This window comes from Hibiscus syriacus, unplaced genomic scaffold (assembly GCF_006381635.1).
Source record: "Hibiscus syriacus cultivar Baekdansim isolate YM2019G1 unplaced genomic scaffold, ASM638163v2 tig00110458_pilon, whole genome shotgun sequence".
NCBI lineage: Eukaryota > Viridiplantae > Streptophyta > Magnoliopsida > Malvales > Malvaceae > Hibiscus > Hibiscus syriacus.
The window spans coordinates 3,012,998-3,036,809 of NW_024062745.1; the positions used below are offsets into that span (position 1 = coordinate 3,012,998).

Consider the following 23,812-nt stretch of genomic DNA (forward strand, 5'->3'; position numbering starts at 1 on the left):
CATATAATGTTTTCGGCACAACTGATGTTTCAGGGTCGTAGTGCCAAAATCAAACCCTAAAACTACAACAGTGTGTTCTTATTGGTAAAATCTCATTAAATTCTCTACAAAAGTGAATTTTAAACTAGTTGAGTGGTAATATACCTAGTGCTTTAGAGATCAACATGAAAAGCTTTCTCAAGGCAAAATGATACTATAATCGGTCCGGCCAAGTCTCCGGCAGCACAGCCTGTAGAAAAAAATTGCAGAGCTTAAAATGATCCCTTTGTACACAAATTTGCTGTACGGTACAAGAGTAAACTGATGCATATAGGTTAGAACTTACCAATCCACTGACCGATCGATGGACGTATAAGAGTAGCGCCAATCCCGGCTCCAACGGAAGCAAAAATCAATGATGCTCCACAACTGATGGTAACACCAGAAATCTTCTTTCCAAGAAGTTTAGCTTGCACTGTTGTGTTGACCCCATCACTCTCTTTGGAGTTTGTTATGCGAGAAAAGCATTTGTAGATTTCGATACCGGTTTGGACAATCCATGCCGCAGCAACTCCGAGAAGGTGACCTGAGCAAACATAGGGAAAAAGGCAATGATGTAATGAAGCTAAAGCTACTATTTATGATAGCACATAAGACATACTGGTGATAGTTTCGACCTCTGAAAGTTGTTCTGCTAACTCTGAAGAAGTACACCGTCGTAGGCATTCCCCTTTGCGATTTCCGGACAGCTGATTTCGGAACATCTGCATATGTCAATTAACCACATCAGTAGCTTACAATGGTAATACTAATAACATCTTATCAAATAATAATAATAATAACAGCATTTGTTTCCTTTTTACATTCTCAGGCAAGTTAAAATACAGCCATTTATCCCCTGTGAGAAAGTACCTTTAAGGAGTTTCCACGCCATGCGTTGTGAAACATAAACGACGGCAAGTCTTTCGAGAACCCGTCTTGTTGTTACAACGGTGGTCTGAGAAGCCATAAACCGTAAAAAAGTTATAGCTGTTCCTTCAATAGCAACGGATTGTCTCGATTGTAAAGCAATGTGCTACAAATGTGGACATATCCATGCCACACAGATTTATGATAGGAACTAAAGATCTAATGAACAACACAAATTGAACATATATTTCATGTGCAGATCTAAATTACTCAACTCTCACCGAAAAGGCATATCCGGACTTCTTTATCGGAACAACTAGGATAGAGTGAATGAGTGACATACCGAAGAACAATACCGTGAAACTGGCAAATGGTGACTCACCTCACGAATGATTTGCTTCACTGATTTTTTGAAGGGAACAACTAAATCGATACGGCACTCTTCCGGAGAGTCTTGCAGGAAATCATCATCTTCCTCCTCTGTGTTCAAAGAAGGCTCCAACAAAGGCAAATAGAACAACAGAAATGACCTCAAGGTTGTCATAGCAAACGGCTTCAACTCGAAAGCAGAGAAAAGGGGCTTCAGCTCAATCTTATATTCCTTTCCAGTGTATTTGAGAGAATCATTCTTCGAGAAATCTTCGGATCGTCTCTTTGCTATTGAAATGTGATCTTCGGGTAAGTCTGCAATAGCATCACAATAAGAAACCTTGGGGAACCTACATCACAATCATTTGGGATAAACATAAACTATCAAAGATGATGTAGTAATCCAAGCCGAAATTCAAAACCATCGAAATCTTTCTAACATATGCCTAATCCGAATTCAAAACCATCAAAACCGTTCTAACGTATGGCTAATCCGAAATTCGAAACTATAGAAACCGTTCTAACAGAAACCCAATTGGCTAATTTCCAAAAACCTCCATTACACAATCCAATAAAATCAGCACTGCTCACTGAGCAAATAAAAAAATCAAGTTCATCCATTGCATACACATACGCATGGTGACATGATCAATGATATAAACAAAGTGTAATTGTTTAAATAACATCAAAAGCCATAGATTTCCGTCCACAACGAAGCAATAACAAAGTAAACACAAACACGGATGAAAACATACCCAAAAAGAAACCTGGAGGCAAAAGGGGTTCCAGCAGCAACGGTAACAGCGGCCGATGCGGCGGCAGCGGAGGCTGAGAAGAACCCAGAAGAGTGGAAGCTTTGTGGAGAGTAAAAGCAGGTTTTTTTCTTGTATAGATCTAGTAATATTGCTATTCCCGCCATTGTTAATCCTCAATATGCAGCTGAAAACAACGAATGGAACAGAACAAATCCACCACTTTGGTTTATATCAATACCATGGCAATGATCAGCTCATATTGTTTTCTGCCTTTTGGTTTTCTCCAGGAAAGTTGAGCCTTTGATGGAGGTTTTAACTTGTGATCAGAAAAATAAGTACAGGTGTAATTAATATAAAAATCAGCACATATTGTTTTCGAAAAGATGTTTTAGTGTTTAATTTTTGGGTAAAGTATAGTAATGGTCACTGAATATTTTACATTTAGGTCTATCATCTTTTAAAATTTGTAATATAGTCCCTCAATATTTAATCTACTTACAATATGGTCCCGCACCTATGAAAATTAAGGTAAATTATATAAATGGTCATTGAATTTTTCAGGCACTTGAATTTAGGTCCCCTAACTTTTTAAAACTTTCAAAACATTCCTTAATTTCATTCTAAACTCCAAATTCCAAAGTAATTCAAATTCATTATAAACCCTAAATTCTAAAATAATTCAATTACATTCTCCCAAATTCTAAAATATTTTAATTTAAGGAGGAATATACTAGATTATCTTTAAGAACGTGATAGCGTTTTGATTTTTTTACTTTTGTGAAGAAAAAAAATAAACTCCCTCCTCGTAAATCTAAATTTAGTGACCTTCAATAATTTAAATATAAAAAATGATTATGGAAGAAATTGAATAAAAAAAAACCACAATCTCTCAATGAAAAAATTATCCCCAATTGACATTCTTATAATTTTTATTTATTTCAATTATAATTTAGTTTTTTAATAGTTTGATGTGATTATAAGATAATATTTATTCAAATTTTTTAATAATATAGATATACCCTACAAACACAATTGTTTGAATTTAAAACTTTTAAAGAAAATAACATTTTTTTACCTATGATACCACTTAACGAGTTATAATATAATTTTGTTAAGTGTATTAGAAAATTAAAAAATAGATTGTGCTAGAACTAAAATAATACGTGACCATGAAATAGAAAATTTACGTACGTTACGAAAACATGGCACAAACCCCATCTCTTTTGAGTTGATTGTTATCATCAACTTAGGGTATATTATATTAAATTATTGATTTTTTATTTTATTTTTGAAGTAGTCAACTTCAGTGTTTATTTTTTATTGTGTTTTTTATGATTTTATTAAATAATTTTTCTACAAAAAATATTTGATGTAAAAAGTAAATAAATATTTAATTATCATGGTAATATTTATATTTTAATTATAATATAAATAATATAAAAATAAAATATATTTATACATCATTACTATAATTAACATAACTCATATATGAAATTTTGACTCTGCTATTTATGTAGTCTTAATATTTATATGAAAGATATAAAATATATTAACACGTATGATTAGATATAAAAACATACACAAATAATTAGAAATATATTTATTTTTAAATAAATGAATTATTATCATATATTCTTACCATTGAAAAAATTTCATGTCTTTAAATTAATATTAAAAAATTATCATATGTTTTTAAATATAAAAAGTAAATTAATTAATAATTTAGTGACATTGGCGTCGTTTATAAAAAAGACAGAAATTGAAGTATTTTAGAATTTGAGTTTTAGAACGTAATTGAATTATTTTGGAATTTAGTGTTTAGAATGAAATTGAATTACTTTGGAATTTGTGGTTTAGAATGAAATTGATGATTGTTTTGTAAGTTTTAAAAGTTGGGGGACCTAAATTCAAGTACCTAAAAAGTTTAGTGACCATTTATATAATTTACCCTAATTTTCATAGGGCAGGGACCATATTGCAAAAGATTAAATGTTGGGAGACTGTATTGCAAGTTTTAAAAGTTGGGGGACCTAAATGCAAGTTTCAGAAATGTTCAGTGACCATTACTATACTTTACCCTTAATTTTTTAATAATAAAAATTATTTTTAACAAAAATAAAAAAGTCTAACTCCTCCTCTAGTCCCCCTCTCTCTCTCTCTCTCTTTCACCCATCTTCGACGGCGAACACCGTCGGTTAAATTTTGTTCAAAATATAACGAAGAACATAATGATGACAGCCGTGTAATATATGGACGATTATAGATGTCAAAATCATCGGAAAATTTAAACAAAAACCTAAAAATATGACGACTATTCGTGATGTTTTTTACAACGATCGACACAATTTCACAGTAGATAAAGGATTGAATTTTAGTTGTGATGTCGACACGATTCTGATGATATCAACTGTAACGCATCAAACCTATGGTAGTTGACCGGCGACATGAAATATAAAGTTTGAGGTTTTTGTAATATTAATTTTTTAAAATAAAATAATTTTTGAAATTTTATATGAAGGACACGTGTCAGATAACAATAAAATTTAATGGTCATTACATTCTAAATACCTAAAGTGTAACGCTGTAAACTTTAAAAACCTATTTTTTACGAAAAAATTCTTTATACATCAAATCTTTCGATGTATAGTTTAGAAATTTATATTTTGTATTATGCTTTAATATAATACAGACAAAATTGATATACAATTTTTTAAAGAGAGAAAGCTATTCTTTTCTTTTCCCTTTTTAATTTGCCCTCATATTACTCTTTGAATTACGGCATGTAAGCGGGAAAAGCAAGACATTTGCTTCAAGAAACTTCAACCACATGAGCGTATATGTTGAGGGAACAAAAAGTAAACAAAGTATGGAGCTTTTAAGCAGATAACAGAGATCAAATGCCCTAACTTGTTTGTTTTCCATGATTTTCCTTTGTTTGTGTCTAAACAAGGAAGCTAAGTGAAAGTGAGTCATCAATGTACGGAATTGAAAAAAAATGCTACAAGTGATTCCATTGATGGTTAGGCTCACAAGTTTTCCCATTGGAGCTTTTTCATTGACAAAGAAATGGTCTCATGGTCGGACTTCTCACGTGATAATCATCACTCCACAAACTGGGGACCTACATTTCGCAATTCAATACATCATGTTGGCATTCATTTTGTTGAACAAAACCAACCACTTAATAAATGTGTAAACTACATTAGTAGTAGGAAATTTTCATTTTGATCCTCGAACTTTTACATTGGATGTCCTTTGATAACAAGGATACAAGGAGACCTTTGAAGAACTTTGAAGTGAGAACATGGTGATCAAACATGTGAGAGAAACAAAGCAAACCCCATCTTGTCCGATGTGTAGTAATGGCAGCTAAACCTTGAGAGCCCATGGACCTAAAAGGCCTATCAAAACCAGTGATGGACTCAGCTGCAAAAATATTGTTTCTTTTCATTTCGTTTTTAATTATTTTAGCTTTCCTTCTTCCATTTTTCTGGTTTTTCATCTATCATCGACAGCTGCATGCCAAATCTCAGCTGCTTTCAAACTACCCATCAAAATGTCCTTTGTTGCCTCTCTTTTTTCATCGCTTTTTCCATCATCTTTTCTCATCTCCCTTTCTCTCCACTATCTCTTGCTCCTCGTATAAGGCAAAGACAAAGTCTTCAACTTTCACCTCTTTCTTGATCCTTTGAGAGAGAAAAAATTGATTTTTCCCGAAAGGATCCTTGTTTTGATGCTAAGTACTGCATGTTTAGGTGTAAAGGAAAGTGACCATTTCCCTTTTTTCCTTGATGATTCTCTTAGTGCAGTCAGTCAATGCCATATGTTGGCCCCTTCTAGTTCTTTCAAGCTTGGGCTTTAGTTTTTTCGAGTTCATCTCTGATCTATTTGCAGATCTTCATGGCTTGTCTCTTTCTGGGTTCTGGCCAGTTATTCCTAATTCACCTCTCTCGTTTGGTACAATTCTTTGAAAAATACAGCTGGGGATTCATGGTGGCATCTTTGGGGGTGGGTTAGTGTATGTTAGTTGTAGCTTTAATTGAATACAGAAAGCTTCTCTGTTGTTTATTTTGAAGGAGGCCTAGTGAGCTGGATATTTTTTGTGAATCTATTGCTGTGTAGTTGTAGTTTCTGATCATAAGATTATTAGATACTCAAACATTTAGTTTCTGTGAATCTTAGTCTGTTTTTTTTCTTTTTGAGATATCTGGCCCTTATTCTTCTTCTTTTACCTACTCATTCTACTTTTTGACTTTTTTTTTGAGGGATCGTTTTAGAGTAGAAGCTTGTTGCCATATTCAAGCTATTTTCTGTATGATTGTATGGTGGTTGTCTTATTGGCAGCTAATCCACCTTTGTTAGAACCCTTCCCCCCCCCCCCCCCTAATTTTATGGGAGAATCTTTAGCTATGTGAATAGGTAGTCAAGCAGATTCTGTATTTTGTAAAATCTCCTCTTGGTGCTTTATGTCAACATGTCTGGAAAAGGCCATTGTTTCGTCGAGTGGAAGCAAGAATTTGTTTTGCAAGAGCGCGGTAATCGTGCGGTTCACTATTTCTTGAAGGGTTCCAACGGGGAATCCATCCGTGCTGTTATCGGTACTGAGAGGAGTGTCAGGGACATGTTTTATATTGTTGCTGAGGAGTTTGTGAAGGTCTATGGTGCTGAGCATTCAATTCATGCTGGTTTCAAATGGAGGTCAAGAAGAGAGGTTGTGCATTGGCTTACATCTATGCTCTCGAAGCAGCATCTCGAGGGAGATCGATCTAGTATGTATTTGAACCCTATTGGGCTTTGGATTCTGTTATTTTCTTGGCATCAAAAGATGGTAAATCACAATAGAATGTATAACTCACAATGTACTTATTAATAAGGCCTTGGTAAAGTAGTTTAGGATTCAGAACAAAACTAAACTTTATTTTTCAGACTTAAGAAAAGTGTAATGATTAAGCTTGTCCTGAATATCCGAAGTTTAATGATAGATTTCAGTTCTTGTATGATTGCTTTTACTTCCATCACATGCTTTTTAACATGATTATCGACTTATCGTTCTTCCATTTTTTCCTAAAGTATAATCTGTACGAGTCATTTAATTTTTGAATGGTTTAGTATTTCTTATTGTTTATGGTTGAAGAAATAAACCAGTCCAAGTCATTTATATTTAGAATCGAAGTCTCCTTGGAAAGAAAACAATATGCTGAATATCTCCGAAAATTACAGTTTTATATCTTCAATGACAGAGTCTCCAAAACATGATGCACTGCTGGCTTTGCAATCTCCTGAATGTGCAATGATTGAGATTAGTGCTCAGAAGGCCCTAGCACAGAATGATTTGGTATATCCTCTTGGTTTTCTGTTAGTTTAGTTCCTTATTCTTTCTTTGGTTTTCTCTGACACCGACTCCTGTGTTACAGGGGCATTTTTCTAGAAATTTGAATGGACAAAGTTCAGATATTGTATGGTCGGGCTCTGCATGGACATGTGGTAAACATCTCAAACATTTCCTAGCATTTTGCCGCAGTGGAACCGCAATAGCAGTAAGTATCAACATACAAAGAAAAAGTAAACTCTAATCACATGCCAATGCCTAATTATTATTTGTAAATTTAATTGGTAGAATGAGGAAAAAAATCTGGTCCAATCAAAAGTAATTGCTATAGTTCTTGAAGTGCTTCATATAGTTAGTTGCAATTGACCATAATTATGCAATTAGTAATATGATATCAGCTCATCCTTATTCTGATACAAGGAGGTAGAAAATCTTGGACCAGCTCAGTTGGTAGAGCACAAGGCTCTTAACCTTGTGGTCGTGGGATCGAGTCCCACGGTGGGCAATTCATAATTCGGAGGTCTCGGAAGCTGCTCTCAACCTGGTGTTGGGGGCAGCCTACTATCCTACCTCCCCTTATCCCATTACATATGGGAATAAAGGGTCAGCTAATTTTTTTTTATTGATTCATTTCTCTTTGAAACCAGGCATAATGCATTTGGTTGTGACCTGGTCGTCTGTATTTTTCAGTGACTGTTATATCTGCTGACATTTTTCCTTTTGAATCTGATGCTTAGGTTCAATCTTTTGTCTTTGTCATGGCTAAAGGAGAGAATCGCTATCTTTCTTACCTTGAAGACATGTACGAGGACAAGCGTGGGCAGAAGAAGGTCAAAGTGAGGTGGTTTCACCACACTAAGGAAGTTAAGGGTGTCATTCCTGTAATGAATCCTCACCCGAAAGAAGTCTTCATCACTCCTTATTCACAAGTCATTAGTGCAGAGTGCGTTGATGGTCTTGCAAGTGTCTTAACTCGTGAACACTACGAGAAATGCACAGCTGTTTTCCCTGATGCTTTATTAGCTAGAGCTCATGTATGCTCTAGGCAGTTCAGAAATAATAAAGTGAAGCCATTTGATTTAAGTAAATTGCATGGCTATTTTGATCAACCGATTCTCTCATGTTTATGTTCCAGTTTGTCCTCAGAACCTGACTTCACAAGCCTTGGCCTGAATGAAGAAGAAGATGAACTAAGCACCGGTGTAAATGTAAAGTTGGGAAATAAGATGTCCAGAAACAATAGTAGTAGTAATCAAAGGTTTGTGACTGATCATTCAGGAAACAGGATTTCTAGTAATCACGTGGTGATTCTTATAAAAAAAAAAGTAATCACATGGTGACTTATGACATTTCATGCAAGAAAATAAAATATGCTTTGTCTGGAATGAGATTGCTCTCCCTTAAGCATGCTGTGAGTCAATATTGGCATGGATCACTTTTCACGGTTGATGAAAAGATAGAGTTGCTGTGCCTAGATAGCGGAATCCGAGTCTGCTGGTTCGGATGTACAGTTTTACAAGTTCTAAAAAACAGATAACGGTCCAATATTATGATGTGCACGATGAAGATGGATATGGTAATCTTGAGGTATGTTTTAGGCATTTTAAAACCTTGTATTGGTTTATTTACCCATCATTTGATCTCCATAGATAATATTGTACGTAAAAGCAAATTTCCATAGGATGTTCATCTCAAACATTGGTGATTTACCATTTTATCCCTTTGCATATCAGGAAAACAGAATCGAACCTCTAGTTTAATTATGCTAGGGTTTACGGGTCCAAGCTTAATAAATCTGATTTTGTTTCCTCATTAATGTGTTTCTAGGAATGGATCCCAATTTGCAAGCTTGCTATGCCTGACAAACTTGGCATGAGGTACTCAGGTCGGCAAACAGTACCACCTGTTCCTCCTAGCACTCAAGAAGAACTTGCTCTGGAGGTTGGGGTTGCTGTTGATGCATGGTGGAATGATAGCTGGTGGGAAGGGGTTATAACTGGGGTTAACAGCATTGGTGATGATGGTGTGCAAGTTTACTTACATGGTATGTTTATTTTGAACTGTAGTATGTATATATTGCATTTCCTTGGTTATTGTGATCCCATTGGTGGATGCCACTTCAAATAATTAAATTATTCTTATGGTTTTAGGCGAGAACTTATTCGTGAACATACACAAAAATGATCTAAGAAGTTTCAGAGATTGGGATGGGGACCGCTGGATTGATATTAAAGCAAGACCGGATATACTCTCTTTGATATCTGATGCCATTAGCCCAGACATGGACACGAAAGTTTCCATGTCCACTACTCCTGTCGTGGATGCAAAGCTTGATGGCTGCACAATTCCAGTTGAAGCTGTTCCTGCCAAAACTATTGCTGAAGGGGAAAAGCCTGAGTTAGCTTGTCGGGACTGTTCTGATAACCTCGAAGAAGAAACTGGTGGTAAGGAGCTAGCATCATTGAAAGATGAAAAGGATAGGGATACTAGTGATAGCAAGAAGCCTCCGCCATCGGATAATTGACAAAAGGCTAATGCCGATAATAAACTAAATGATGTGGATGGTGATGATGAAAACAACACCAACAACAGCAATAATGACAAGGCAGGCAAATTAGAGGCGGAAAATGACACGGAACAGAACAATAAAAGTAAGGAACTCATGGAAGCAAGAACCTAGATTCTTTTGTAACGGGGATGTTGGTACTAATGTCAACTAACATGATTTCAGTTTAAGTTCAGACCTTCTGTAAAAAATGATGCAGGCATAGCACGAAAGTCGCCGTCATTTGTTGGTGTACTGAAACGAGGTTAGTATCCTGTGGTTTTTGTTGTAGTAATTGTTTGTATCTGAAATAGGATTTGTATTTGAAGATCTTTGGTTAGTAGATCCTCAAAAATGTAGTTTTTCATAATTCTCTTAGTCATGGACTTTGCTGGTCTCTTGTAACACCAGATATGTGTCCTCTTGTAATGACAATGATCATATTTTCTTGACATTGTTCTTGCTTACTGGTAATGCCTACAGACACTGCTGCTTTCCATTCCAGTCGGTCCATCCAGCAGGATTTATGTTCTCAAAATAACAGTTAGAATAGATGGCTCTTGAATAATTTCCCCAAGCTCTTCCCAAGTAAATTCTACCAGTTCCGTTGATTTTGCAGTTTACAAATGAGAAACCTGTATCATCCCTGCGGTGAGCTGCAATTGCACCGGACCTTCAGGCAATGGACTCGATCGCACAATCCTTTTTCAAAGAATCTAGCATTGAGTATCATAGTTATCAAAGGAATCCACCGATCTCGGAAGCAAAGTAAATATTTTACATGATAGAGTGGCCTCTATTTACCAAAGATGAAGTCGACACTGCCTCGAATGTGGGGCTGGTGAAAGTAATGTGATCCGGTTTCATCCAAGAGTGTGTCCCGCGTCCCAGCAACCTTGACCTTGTAGAACATTGCCTTGGCACCTGAAATCCTCAGGGCCACAGCTTGCATTCCGGGTTCTCCAGGAGTTTGAATCACAGTATTCAGCAGCAAAGCAATTGATAGGCTGAAAAAAAAGCTTTTTCTCACAGGTTTATGAGAATCAAAAGAGAAAAGATTGTCAACCTCAAATGTGATATGCACAAAAGTAATCGTATTCGACGATGACCTATGCCGATTTATAAGTTCCCAGGCAAATGCCATTGCTATATTTATCAGATGCTTTGTCGCCCCAAGAAATTATGGTGTTAGACATTTGACCAGCATTCCCAACAAATGAAATGTTGTATAGCTTGCTCTTGGGGTCACTTATCTTCTGCCAGCAAAATGATCGACCCCAAGGATTATGCATCAGTGACAAGAAAAGGAACAACCAATCTAATGAATGTCAACTTTCAAGTTTCACCTGTAAGTCCCTGGAAGAATATAAATCTCAACTCTCCAAATATTATTTTCCGGAACCACATCGATTGCTCCTTGAACAGTGGCCTAATCTGCTTCACCATTCTTGTTAACCACAATAACTCGGCTTCGTTTATGATTAACCCTCGAATCACTCAACTCCATTTGATGTTCGTCCACTTTTATGTCATCCCAACTGATGAAATTCTTCATAAGTACTTCATTAATCATTGAAAGACCAACTCGGAAACCGCACAGGAATTCAACCGCAACCATGACCACGGCGAGCACTAGAAACATGTAAAATTTTAGACTTTGTTTTTTCATTCACGTTAGGATTCAAAATTTTGATATTTTTTTAAAGAATTTAATATCTCATCCATAGACCAAGTATTCGTTGGTGAGTATTTGATACTGTAGTCGACATATATACATTCAACTATAGATGATGATGATGATAAATGTGACAAAATATAGTCAATAACGTGCACACTTGAGCTACCATTGGTTGGCACCGCTTAAAGATTCATCTCATAAAATATGTAACATTACATACTTGTAAGATTTATCTCATAAAATATGTAATATTGTTATATTGCAAGAATCGTGATTGTGGCATGGAATTTCTTCCTCTCCCTTTCCCTGTACCTATTAAATGGTTCTGGTAATAATTAATCGCATCTAATCATATCTAATCCTTTCTCGTCGCAGGATCAAAAAAGGCAGTCATGTAGGGCACCCTAAGCCGATTTGGGAAGCTATTAGCCATCAGAAAATAAAAAAGATTGACCAATCTGTTGCACTGAATGTGACTTCATAAATTGCAAGGGTCATATGACCCATAGTGCAACCGTAATTCATTGAACCCCTGTCCCCCACGTATTTAAACAATTCAAATTTGACGGTCCACATTTCAAATCATTACTTTAACCCCATACCAAGCACTTCATTCATGAATGGATGGACAGTACCTTTTCTTTTAGTATGTTAAGTAATATGTTTTTCGGAATAAAAATGGATGGCCAATATCCTTTTGATTCTCTACATAGATATGAACATAGACATAAAGTGAAAGAATTATTTTATTAAAGGAAGATTTTTTCTTCTTAACTTTGACCAAAGACATCTTTTAAGAACAATACACATGCCCTATATACCTAACTGTTTAAATTTATACCCCCTACAGACAATAACGTTCTCTCTTATCAAATTCGATCGATTAAAAATGTTAAAATCAAAGAATAAAAAGTAATCTGTGGGTGATTATATCTAAACCGTGGGTGGTCGTGGAAGAAGAAGGAATTCAAGCATATTTCTAGAAATCCATAATTAAATTAGAACTCAAAAACCTAAACTGTGGGTGTTGGAGGAGAAGGAATTTAAATATATTTCTTAAGTTTTGTTAATTATATTACGAATATTAAATTGCTAAAGACGAATAGTTACATTTTCAAATTTTTATTTTTATATAAATTAGCATAAAATCTTAATTTAATTAAATTTCGTTGATTTATTTATAGATATAAATAGACGAAAAAAAAATGCAGATGATGGCATTGGCCTGCATAAGCGTGAGCCTTCTTTCTCTAGAGTTAAAACTTGGAAGACGTAACGTAATCAGTTACATAAGAAGGTCAAAAAGATGATTGAAGGCCGACATTATCGTAAGATTTTAAATTAGGAGGTGAATTTGAATTTATAAAATTTTAAAAGATGAAATTAAATTTATAAAATTTTAGGAAAAAATATTTTTTTAATAAAATTACATTAAAAAATATAAAATATTTTAAAATTTTAAAATTTAAAAATAACTACCGCCACCGGTTTCCCTGATTGGAGGCATTTTAATTAGAGCAAAGATGCGTGGAAGTCACGGTGATGAGCCGACAGCTCAAACTCAAATGTCCTTTCATTTTTTTCTTTTGTGGTCAAATTTCACATTTCAGTTACCATGGAAATTCAACAACTAGGGTTTCTTAAGGAGACGCGTCATCACCACGACACAGCCGTGTCAAAATATTGGGTAAATTACTCAATTTCTCACTAAATTATAGTCTCTCCTATTTTACTCATCATACTTTCAATTTTTATAATTTACTCACTAAACTTTCAAATCACTCTTGTTTTGATCACTCTAAATTATTTTTTTACTATTTTCTTATGACATGAAATTTTTGTTATTATTTAATATCAAATAATTTAAAATATAAAATATAAACATAAGTTGACCGGACACCACTGTCGACTGCCTAAGATCATCGTAGTTGGTGTTTGATCGGTCCCATGTTTTCGTGGGTCGCTTCTCCTTAAACACCGTGAGTCCGAATCCGACTTCCATTTTGTTAGAACTTGCTATGAAGTCCAAGAATTAGAGATTAAAAGTGAGGAAGCCAAAACATTTCAGTCGAGATTTACAGGTTTTGGGACATTTTTCGGTGAAACAACCACCATATTCGGACTTAGGGGGTCAAGATGAACCAACCCATGAAATTTGAGACCGACGACCACCATCTACTACGATCGATAATAGCTGACGGTGGTGTTCGACCACCTTCTATTTTTATTTTATATTTTTAATTATTTTATATTAAAATAATATAAAAATGTCATTTCATACAAAATTAATAATAAAATAATTCAGGGTGATCAAAACATGAACAATTCAAAAATTCAGTGAGTAAATTAAAAAAAGAAAGTACGGTGAATGTAATACGAAGGAAAGTATAGTTCAGTTAAGAATGATGTAATTTACCATCGAAATATTTTACTCGGCCAAAAAGAAATTGAAAGACGCATCTTTGTTTATCGGACAAATTATTCAACATGTCATGATATTATGAGCACATTTATAATTAGGTTATTGTATTTCAAAAAAAAGTCATAGCTGGGTCATTCTATTTATCAAAGATAACAATCGAGTTACCTTATCATTAAGTGTGTAATAGATGTCGATTTTTTTGAATAAATTTATATTTTGATCATTCAACCTTCGATTGTGAGACAATTTTCTTTTCTCATTTTCTATAAGTTGGTGTAAGATCAACTCTTCATTGGTTTGGTGTTCTTCTTAGAAAAAGGTTTTTTTTCCCGATGGTTTTATATTTCAAGAATATTCAAAGAACATTTATTGTTTGATTGTTGCATCGTCATTTGCCCTTGTTGTTTGCCTCTTCACAATCATCGTTAAATGATAAAATTATAATAAAAGTTAATATTCATTCCACATTTAATAATAAAGTGATATGACTATACCAAGCAAAGAATAGAATAATCTGATTACAATTTTTTGAAATACACTCATAGTCCAATGACTTGTGGGTGTAATTTACCCTTGTTTAATTTACTAGAATCCTGATACCAATAACGTTTTTTCCTATTATAAAAACTCTACGCAGAATTCAATCATTAAGTAGCAAATGGGAGGCTGTTTCTTCTCTTTTTATCAGATTTTTTTTTTCTCTTGTAACAATTGAGATGGTAATTTGGAAATAAAGTAAATTTATTTTTAACCCTTGCTTAATTAGATGGAATCTTCCAAATAGGATGGATCGAGGGAGAATAGGTAGGGTTTTACGGGTGGTCGGTTAGTTATTCTTTAAAATTTTTAATTTTTTATATTTTACGTTTCCAATTGAAAACACATCCTTCCTGTTTAAAATTTATCGATTTGTCATTCTTTTAAATTTTATAAATTTATCTTCTAATATAAAATTATGTATATATCCCTTCTTCGTTTTTTTCCTCAAAATTTTTAATAAAAGTAGATTTTCTCCATTTGTATTGAATAATTGATTCCACTTGAAGAAAGAGGAAAATAAATCAGTGATACAAGAATAATAATAAATACAAATAGAAAGTGAAGCAAGTAAAGAGTGGACCACAAATTGCTATGTACAACATAAAAAAAAAGTAAAATCAAGTGGACCGCAATAGTTCATCCCCCAGCCCTTTCATGTTCTCTCTATTCCACCATTCAATTTGAACGGCAAGGATCAATCTTAATTCTTTTGGTTTTCGTTTCTTTAAATTTTTTTATTAGTAATTGGATTTGTATTTTTTTAAAAATAAATTAACACTTTTTTGAAAAGAATTTTTAGGTAAAATTTTAAGATTAATGTTATCATCAACGATCTGTTTGAAACTAGTTTTATTGTTAACGACTAGTCCGTAACTAATGTTGACGTAAAGAATATAAGAAAATTAGAAGAAGAACGATGTATGAAAGAGAAGATAATTTTTTAAATTCTTTTATTAGTAAAAGATTATTTTAAAATTTACAGGTAGAGAATATGATAATTTTTTTTCGATAAAAGAATAAAAGAAGTGTAATGCCAATTTGATCCTTAATCATGTGCACCGACGGCCAAAGTTCCCGGTCAAACCAGATTTTTTTTAATAATTTTTCTTTAGCCTCCTTACCCTATAAATACTTAACTAACCGTACGCCAAATTTCCCAGGAAATCCCAGTTTCAATGAAAGTTCTTGGGACACCTGGACCTTTAAGTCTCCTTTTATACAGCAACTCTCCTCCTTTCTCTTATCCACTCTCCTCTCCATCAATTTTCTCATCAACCATACGTTGTCACAACCTTCACAAATCCATGGCTGCCTGTATTGATACCTCGAGAGCAACCAACCCTTCCCAACTTTCCGAGCGTCCAAACACGTCTCAACCTGATGGAAATCATTTCAGTTACGGAAATCTCTGCAGACCCCCTTTTCCAAATCATGTTTCCAGGGAACCCTTTAATGGGAACCACACGAAAACCGTCCCCACAAGAGAATTTGTTGATTTTCCTTTCGAAGAAGAGGCTGGTGCTATATGGCTGACAATGAAAGAAGAAGCGAGGTTAGATGTTGAGCAAGAACCCATGCTGTCAAATTATTATTACGCCTCAATCTTGTCTCAGAATTCATTAGAGAGTGCTTTAGCCAGTCATTTGTCGATCAAATTATGCAATTCGAGTCTTCCTAGTACTACCCTATTTGATAGTTTCATGGCTGTGCTGGTGGAAGATCAAGGAATTATAAAAGATGCTGAGGAAGATTTGAAAGCTGTTAAAGAAAGAGACCCTGCCTGCATAAGTTATGTGCATTGCTTTTTGAACTATAAAGGGTTCCTAGCATGTCAAGCACACAGGGTAGCCCATAATTTATGGTCCCAAGGAAGGAAAGTTTTGGCCTTGCTGATACAAAATAGGGCGTCTGAGGTTTTTGATGTGGATATTCATCCTGGAGCGAAGATTGGGAGTGGCATATTGCTTGATCATGCTACTGGAGTTGTTGTTGGAGAGACAGCTGTGATTGGGAACAATGTGTCGATTTTACATAATGTAACATTGGGAGGAACTGGTAAGGCTTCTGGTGATAGACATCCGAAGATCGGAGATGGTGTTTTGATCGGTGCCGGTACTTGTATTTTAGGGAATATTAAGATTGGTGATGGAGCTAAGATCGGTGCGGGCTCTGTGGTGTTAAAGGAAGTGCCTCCGAGGACTACCGCGGTGGGGAATCCGGCTAGGTTGGTAGGAGGGAGGGAGAACCCTATAAAGCTTGACGAGATTCCAAGTTTCACCATGGATCATACCTCACACATTACTGAGTGGTCTGATTATGTTATTTAGAGGTTCAAATCGTTTTCGCTTTTGAAGTTTTGGAATTTTAATCTCCCTTGTGTTAAAAGAGAGAACCGAAGTTGTCCTATCGGCAAAACAGTAGAGTTTCTAGTTGATAGCATATATGCTAAGCCGCCTTTATTACGTTATTATATAGGCTGCTTTGTTGTAAGTACGATATAATATATGCTCTCGTCGGAACTATGATTTCCGATTATTGCTAGTGCATTGCAGTAGTGCTTGTTCTGTTAATAAGAGAGCTCTGTTGTTTTAATAGCTGAGTAACTCAATAAAGTTTAGTTTGGAGCTTATTACTGAAATTTAAAAGCACGTTTAGTATTGTATCATTTTGGATCAAAGCCTTAACTATTTCCCATAGAGGTTTGAGAGTGTCTTGAAAATGAGGTACTTAGATTAGAGAAAAGAAAATAACTTCAGTGACCGAAAATGCCTTATAATATATGATTTTAATCAACTTTTTTTGGATTTGCAAAAATAACCAACAAATTCGCATCGATATTTCAAATTCGCAACACGAACTCTAATTTCGCAACACAGTTTCTAAATTAGCAACACACAATTAGAATTCGCAACTTGAACATGAAAATTTTCGCAACGCGAACGCTAATTACCAATATAGGTAAACATAATTATTCGCAACTCGAATTCGTCAATTTCGAAACTCAATTACCAATATAGGTAAACACAGTAGAAAAAATCTAGTAAAAAATCCGAATTCGTCAAATTGAAAACTGAGTTGCGAATTTGGCAAATTCGTGTTGCGAAATGTAAAATCTCTCCTCTTAAAGAAAAAATCATTTCGACAGTTCGTTTGTTTGGTTAAAGTTAAAGGAACGAACGAACATGAACATGCTCTCGTTCGTGTTTGTTCAATTCATTTACAGGCGTAGGTTTAACTGAGTGATTCATACGTGGATTTAGCAATTGGGATGTCCTAGGTTGAAAACCACTACAGTGCATTTTATGTCCTTTAATTTTTTCTTTAAGAGACGAGATTTTACATTTCACAACACGAATTTGTCAAATTCGCAACTCAATTTTCAAATTGTCGAATTCAGATTTTTTACCGGATTTTTTCTACCGTGTTTACATATATCGGTAATTTAGTTGTGAAATTGGCAAATTCGAGTTGCGAAATTCACGCTGCGAAAACAAAATTCGCGTTGCGAAAATTTCTATGTTTGAGTTGCGAATTCTAATTTTGTGTTGCGAATTTGGAAACTGTGTTGCGAAATTGGAGTTCGTGTTGTGAATTTGAAATCGCGTTGCGAATTTGTTGGTTATTTTTTCAAATCCAAAAAAATTGGTTAAAATCATATATTATAAGGCATTTTCGGTCACTAAAGTTATTTTCTCATTAGGGAATAACATAAAGGAACAGTGCAGAGGCAGGGGAGGATTAGAAGGAAGAAACAAGTTATGATGAGAAATTTTCATTACCATCTATTCTGTTGGTATTCAGCGGTCAATGCATGGATGTTATGGTCCAAAACTTTGCAGAATATGTCAAAAAGGTTCCCTTTTTTTTGTCTATATGAGAAAAAGGATATACTTTGTTATCATCTAGTGCATTAATCCCCACTTTTTGCGGTCTGAGAAATTTTCTTTTGTTATTATTATAGCTGATATGATTGCGGGTTTGCATTATACTTTTAACTCTACCAAGATATTTTTACTCAGAAGAATGTCTTCTTCAATTTTAGAAGTTGAGCATTGTCTTCCCAGGTTGTTTTTTAAACTTATTTAACATTTCATTGAAAGACAGCTGTATTGTCCCCAAGATTAGTGTTATTTTGGGTTTTTCTTCTAAACATAAGAGTTAAAGTACGTAGGCAGGAAGAGATTATGTATATGATTATTAATAAATCTCTTCTCTAAATATTAAAATCAAGTTCTATTAGTTGAAGCATGTGGAAAGATATTGAATAAAACGAAAAGAGACCTCCATGGTCTTTGGACAATAGGTTCATCTTCTTCAATCTCGATGCCTTCCATGATCTAACGGTGGTTATGCCTATTATTTTACTCAATTGATGTTCCTCATTCCAATATTATATTATAGCCATAAAAAGAATATTTTTTCATGTACTCGTAAGCATCGATAAATCAGTATTGACACACACGCAGGTGTCAAGATTACACCCAAAAATAATGCCCAAAAATCAGTCTTGACACATGGCTGGTGTCAAGATTACGCATGCTGCATAAATTCAGAAGAAACGCCATTTCATCAACACTTTCTCCACTAGTTTTCCTACCATGGATAAGGATAACCGACTCAAGTTGCTCCCATTGTCCTTCGCCTTCCTTGTGATCATTTTCATGGTGTTTAAGCTACGGATGAGATCCAAAATAAAGGGCTCACCCCAAAGGCCCAAACTCTACCTCCTGCACCATGGAAATTACCTATTATAGGCCACTTGCACCTTTAATTTTTCTCTCTTCCCCATCAACGCTTGACAGAACTAGCCAAAAGGCATGGTTCCTTGATGCACCTTCAACTTGGTGAATTATCACACATTGTTGTTTCTTCTCCAGAGGCCGCTAGAGAAGTGATGAAAACACATGATATCAATTTTGCTACCAGGCTCTATCTCCTTGCTGCAGAAATCCTATCGTATAATTTTTCAGATATTATTTTTGGGCCATATGGAGGTTATTGGAGGCAGTTTAGAAAAGTTTGCACGTTGGAGCTGCTTAGTGTGAAACGTGTACAATCATTCCGATCAATTAGAGAAGAGCAGGTATCCAGTTTGGTTAGATCCATCTTTCCTAGTTCAGGATCGGAAATCAACCTTGGAGAACTGTTACGCAACTTATCATATAGCATCAGTTTAAGGACTGCAATTGGTGGAAGATGCAAGCTACATGAAACATTCCTTTCAATTCTGAGGGAACTAGTGGAACTTGGAGCTGGTTTTACTATTCCGATCTGTTTCCTTCCTTCAAATTGCTTCCTGTGATCAGTGGGATGAGAGCCAAACTTGAGAGGTTTCACCATGACTTTGACCTGATGCTTGAAATAATAATTGAAGAACATAAAGCTAGAAATGCAAATCCAAAGAACAGCGATGATGTAACAGATGATCTAGTTGATGTTCTTTTGCATCTTCAGGATCATGGAGACCATGAAATTCCCTTAACAACTGACCACATCAAAGCTGTTATCCTGGTGAGTACTTAGTAGTATCTTGTGTTTTTAACAGTCCTATAAATTTAAGATGCTCTAATATCTGACAACTTGAAGCTTGAGATCATTGGGAAGCTCCTTTATTTAAGTGTTCAAATATAAGATCTCACTTTCTTCAGTTGCCTGAATGTTGTACACAACTGTTTTGTAGTTTAACCACCTAGAACTGCTTATCAGGACATGATTGGAGCTAGACTTCTTCAACTACAGCAGAATGGGCACTGTCGGAAATGATGAAAAATCCTAGAGTCATGGAAAAAGCACAAGCTGAGGCGAGGTGAGCCTATGATGGAACAGGGGATGTCAATGAAACATATCTCCATGAATTGAAATACTTGAAGTTAGTAATCAAGGAAACTCTAAGATTACACCCTCCTCTACCTTTGTTGCTTCCAAGACAAAATAATGAGAGGTGCGAGATTAATGGATATGAGATACCGGTCAAGACCAAAGTGATTGTTAATGCTTGGGCAATCGGAAGAGATTCCGACTACTGGAATGAAGCCTACAAGTTCGATCCAGAGAGATTCATTGATAGTTCAGTTAACTATAAAGGGATTAACTTCGAATATATTCCCTTTGGTGCTGGAAGGAGGATATGTCCTGGCATGTCATATGGTATGGCTGTTGTTGAGCTTATCCTTGCACAATTACTGTATTCATCTTTCTTTTTCCTCTGGGATTTCGCGTCAACTTCTTCATTTTCTTTCTGTGACCTTGATTCTTCTTTTTTCTTTCTTTGATTATGTGGCAACTTCTTTTTTGTAGTAGCCTACGACATCATCCTCTTGGATTGGTGGTGCGATAACAATGCCACTTCGAAGAGTGATGGCACTAACGTTTTCTCGTGGATTCTCCTCAGTTTGAGATGATAACGTACCTTATGATTCCATTCATCCCACGGTCTGAGCCAATTGACTCATTTGTTTTTCGAGCACTTGAAAACGAGCTTTAGTTTTATTATGAAATTGCTTTTGAGACAGTGCTAACCGTTCGACGATGGACACCAATGATGATTTTGGCTGTTAATACTGCTAAGGTGGAGGTGGCCTCGGTGGATAGGCTTGATGTAGCCTCGGTGGATAGGCTTGATTTGGCCTCGGATTTTGTGCATAGCTAAAATTTAGATGATCTCTCCACCTCGTGTTGTAGGTATTTGCGTTAGGATTATAAGGCCTCTGGGGAGGTCATAGAAAATTTCTAACTGCATCAACTTGTGTGGTATTGTCTCCTTGTAACACCGGACAATAATCCGTGGGATGGTCCGACATTGTGCATATTTCACAAAGTCTAGCGGTAGTTGTTTTGCCTACAACAAGAGATTGTACACTGTCGGCTAATTTATCAATTTTATTTTCCAAAAAAATGTACTTATCTCGTGAATCCGTCGACTAGGTTCACTAAAGGAGCCAAACTGTTGAGAATTAGTAGCTATAGTAGAAATCAAATTTCTGGATGCATTTGGAGTCATATTAACGAGTGCTCATTCGCTAGCTGCGACAATCATCTTCATCTCCAAAGGAAGTAATCCTTCATAAAATTATTGAAGAAGTGTTTTCTCCAATGGTTCATGTTGTGGGCAGCTAGCGCAGAGTTTTTTGTATCGTTTCCAGTAGTCATATAATGATTCTCCATTTGTTTGTTGTACTCCTAAGAGTTTCCTTCTTAATTCATTCTCTTTTGCTGCAAGGAAGAACCTGTCAAGAAAAAAATGAGTCATATTATAACATCCCAAAATCGGGGACAGTGAAATAGAAATTTTGAAACTTTAAGGTCTGATTTTGAAAGATTAAAAAGTTTAGGGACTAAATTGGTAATATTTTGTGGATAATTGTTTAGTAAATATTAAGTGAAGTAAGGGGTAAAATGGTATTTTCTAAGGAAAGATTTTTATTTTTCCCTTTATATAGGAAATCAACACGTGGAGATGGAGAGAAATGAAAGAAAGCTCTAGAGTCTTGGTTGGTTTTCTTCTTCTCCTCTTCTCGTGGCTCCATTGATAAGGTAAGTTGGTCTCAAGCTGGTTAATTCTTTCGTTTTAAAGTTGGTTTTGATTCTTGGAGTGATAGAAAAACTTAAGGAATGTTTAAGTTAACTTTAAAACAAAGAATGGAAGAGTTAGGAGAGATTAAAGTTAAAGAGTTTTTAAATGAAATCTTGAAGAAGAGTTGATAAAATAAATTGGAGGCTAAATTTGAATTGTCAATGGTTGAATTAAGAGATATGAAGTGATAGAATTGAATTCAGAACAAGTAAAAAATTTGGTATGATTCTTGAATTCTATATGGAGGATGAGATTTTGAGGTTAAAGATGTGATAAATGAGTATAAGTAAGTTTAAGCATGTGTATGTAAGTTAAGAATATGAAAGGGGATGATATATGAAGTATTTGAGATGAAATGAAGTAATTTTCGGGCTTAATAAGTGATTTCTGGGCAAGGGGTATTGGCATCCATTCATTAGGTACCGATACCTCAAGAGTAAATTTCAGGAAGATATTCAAAGGGTACCAATAACTTAGGATAGTATTGATACCCCCTTGAAATGAAAAATTATCGAATGTAATTTGGGTATTGATACTTAGGCAGTGTACCGATACCTCAGTTAAGGGATATATCGATACCCTATGGGGGTACCGATACCTACTTTAAATAGAAAATGAATTTCACCTTTCTTTTAGTTTAAGAAATGAATGATTAAAGTATGCTATTTGGAATAATGATATGTATAAATATATGATTATGTAGACATCGAGCGTAAGCAAGTTCCGAAACGACTGAAAGGTTAGAATTGATCAAGAAGAGAAAGTAAGCCATATGAGTAATTGATAGCAAGTGAGGCACAAGTGAGTGCATAGTAGTTGTAAATGATGTATGGAAATAAGACTTACGATGAGTCTAATTCCAATATTTGATTGTATAAATATATGAATGTTAGTATGTGGTCGATATGACTATTATGTATGCATGAATACATGGATAGATTTTTAGAGGTTATATGTTATTTGGTGTGATAAGAATATATAAATAGTTATATGATAACAATGTATAAATTATATAAATTAAGTCTAAGTGATTAAATGAAAAATGAGAATATAATATAAGTTAAGATATACTGACATAATGTATACAAATGTGTCAAATAAGCTATATATAGGAAAATTAATATGTTTAAGTGGATTACGACCTAAACTTGTTAGATGTTATGTGATTATGAGACTTTACCAGCATATTATATGATATACTGGATAAGAAACTAGGAGTTTATATGTTATATGATATGAACATAAGAGGTTATGTGAAATGAACTATGTGACTATATGAGAATATGACTAAGAGCTATGTGATATGTGACATGTGAATATGTGATATGAAATATATGATAATGAAATATGAGATTTCATAAGAGCATTACATGATATGTGATAAAAGCCATGAGCTTATATGAATATGTGATATAAATGTGTATATGTGAAATGACATAATGACAATGCCCATGTTATGTGTTATGAGAGCTAGATGTATAGTTGGCATGCCAAGAGTTAAGGGTTCTACGTGGTCCTTCGGGACATAGTGGTCATTTGAGACATATGTTATATGTGGTCCTTCGGGACATAGTGGTCTTTCAGGACATATGTGATATGTGGTCCTTCGGGACATAGTGGTCCTTCGGGACAAATTCTACGCGCCCTTACTGGGAATTATACGAGCTGTGATAATAGCATAGTGCACAACCTTTATGTACTCACATATCTTTA

At 34.9% G+C, this 23,812-nt stretch overlaps 2 protein-coding genes and 1 pseudogene across 2 annotated transcripts; 2 read left to right on the forward strand and 1 right to left on the reverse strand.

The window, feature by feature from the left end:
- Positions 1 to 41: 41 nt before the first annotated feature.
- On the reverse strand, positions 42 to 2,300 carry LOC120126567. Its single transcript, XM_039144727.1, has 6 exons — positions 2,009 to 2,300; positions 1,271 to 1,603; positions 892 to 976; positions 657 to 743; positions 326 to 565; positions 42 to 229 (listed from the first exon to the last, which is right to left on the reverse strand). Exons 1-6 carry the CDS (start codon positions 2,174 to 2,176, stop codon positions 153 to 155), a joined length of 990 nt encoding a protein of 329 aa, XP_039000658.1. The 5' UTR covers positions 2,177 to 2,300; the 3' UTR covers positions 42 to 152.
- Positions 2,301 to 5,533: 3,233 nt separating this feature from the next.
- Positions 5,534 to 10,360, forward strand: LOC120126568 (annotated as a pseudogene).
- Positions 10,361 to 15,653: 5,293 nt separating this feature from the next.
- Positions 15,654 to 17,067, forward strand: LOC120126565 (serine acetyltransferase 1, chloroplastic-like). Its single transcript, XM_039144725.1, has one exon. It carries the CDS (start codon positions 15,702 to 15,704, stop codon positions 16,851 to 16,853), a length of 1,152 nt encoding a protein of 383 aa, XP_039000656.1. The 5' UTR covers positions 15,654 to 15,701; the 3' UTR covers positions 16,854 to 17,067.
- The last annotated feature ends 6,745 nt before the right edge of the window (positions 17,068 to 23,812 follow it).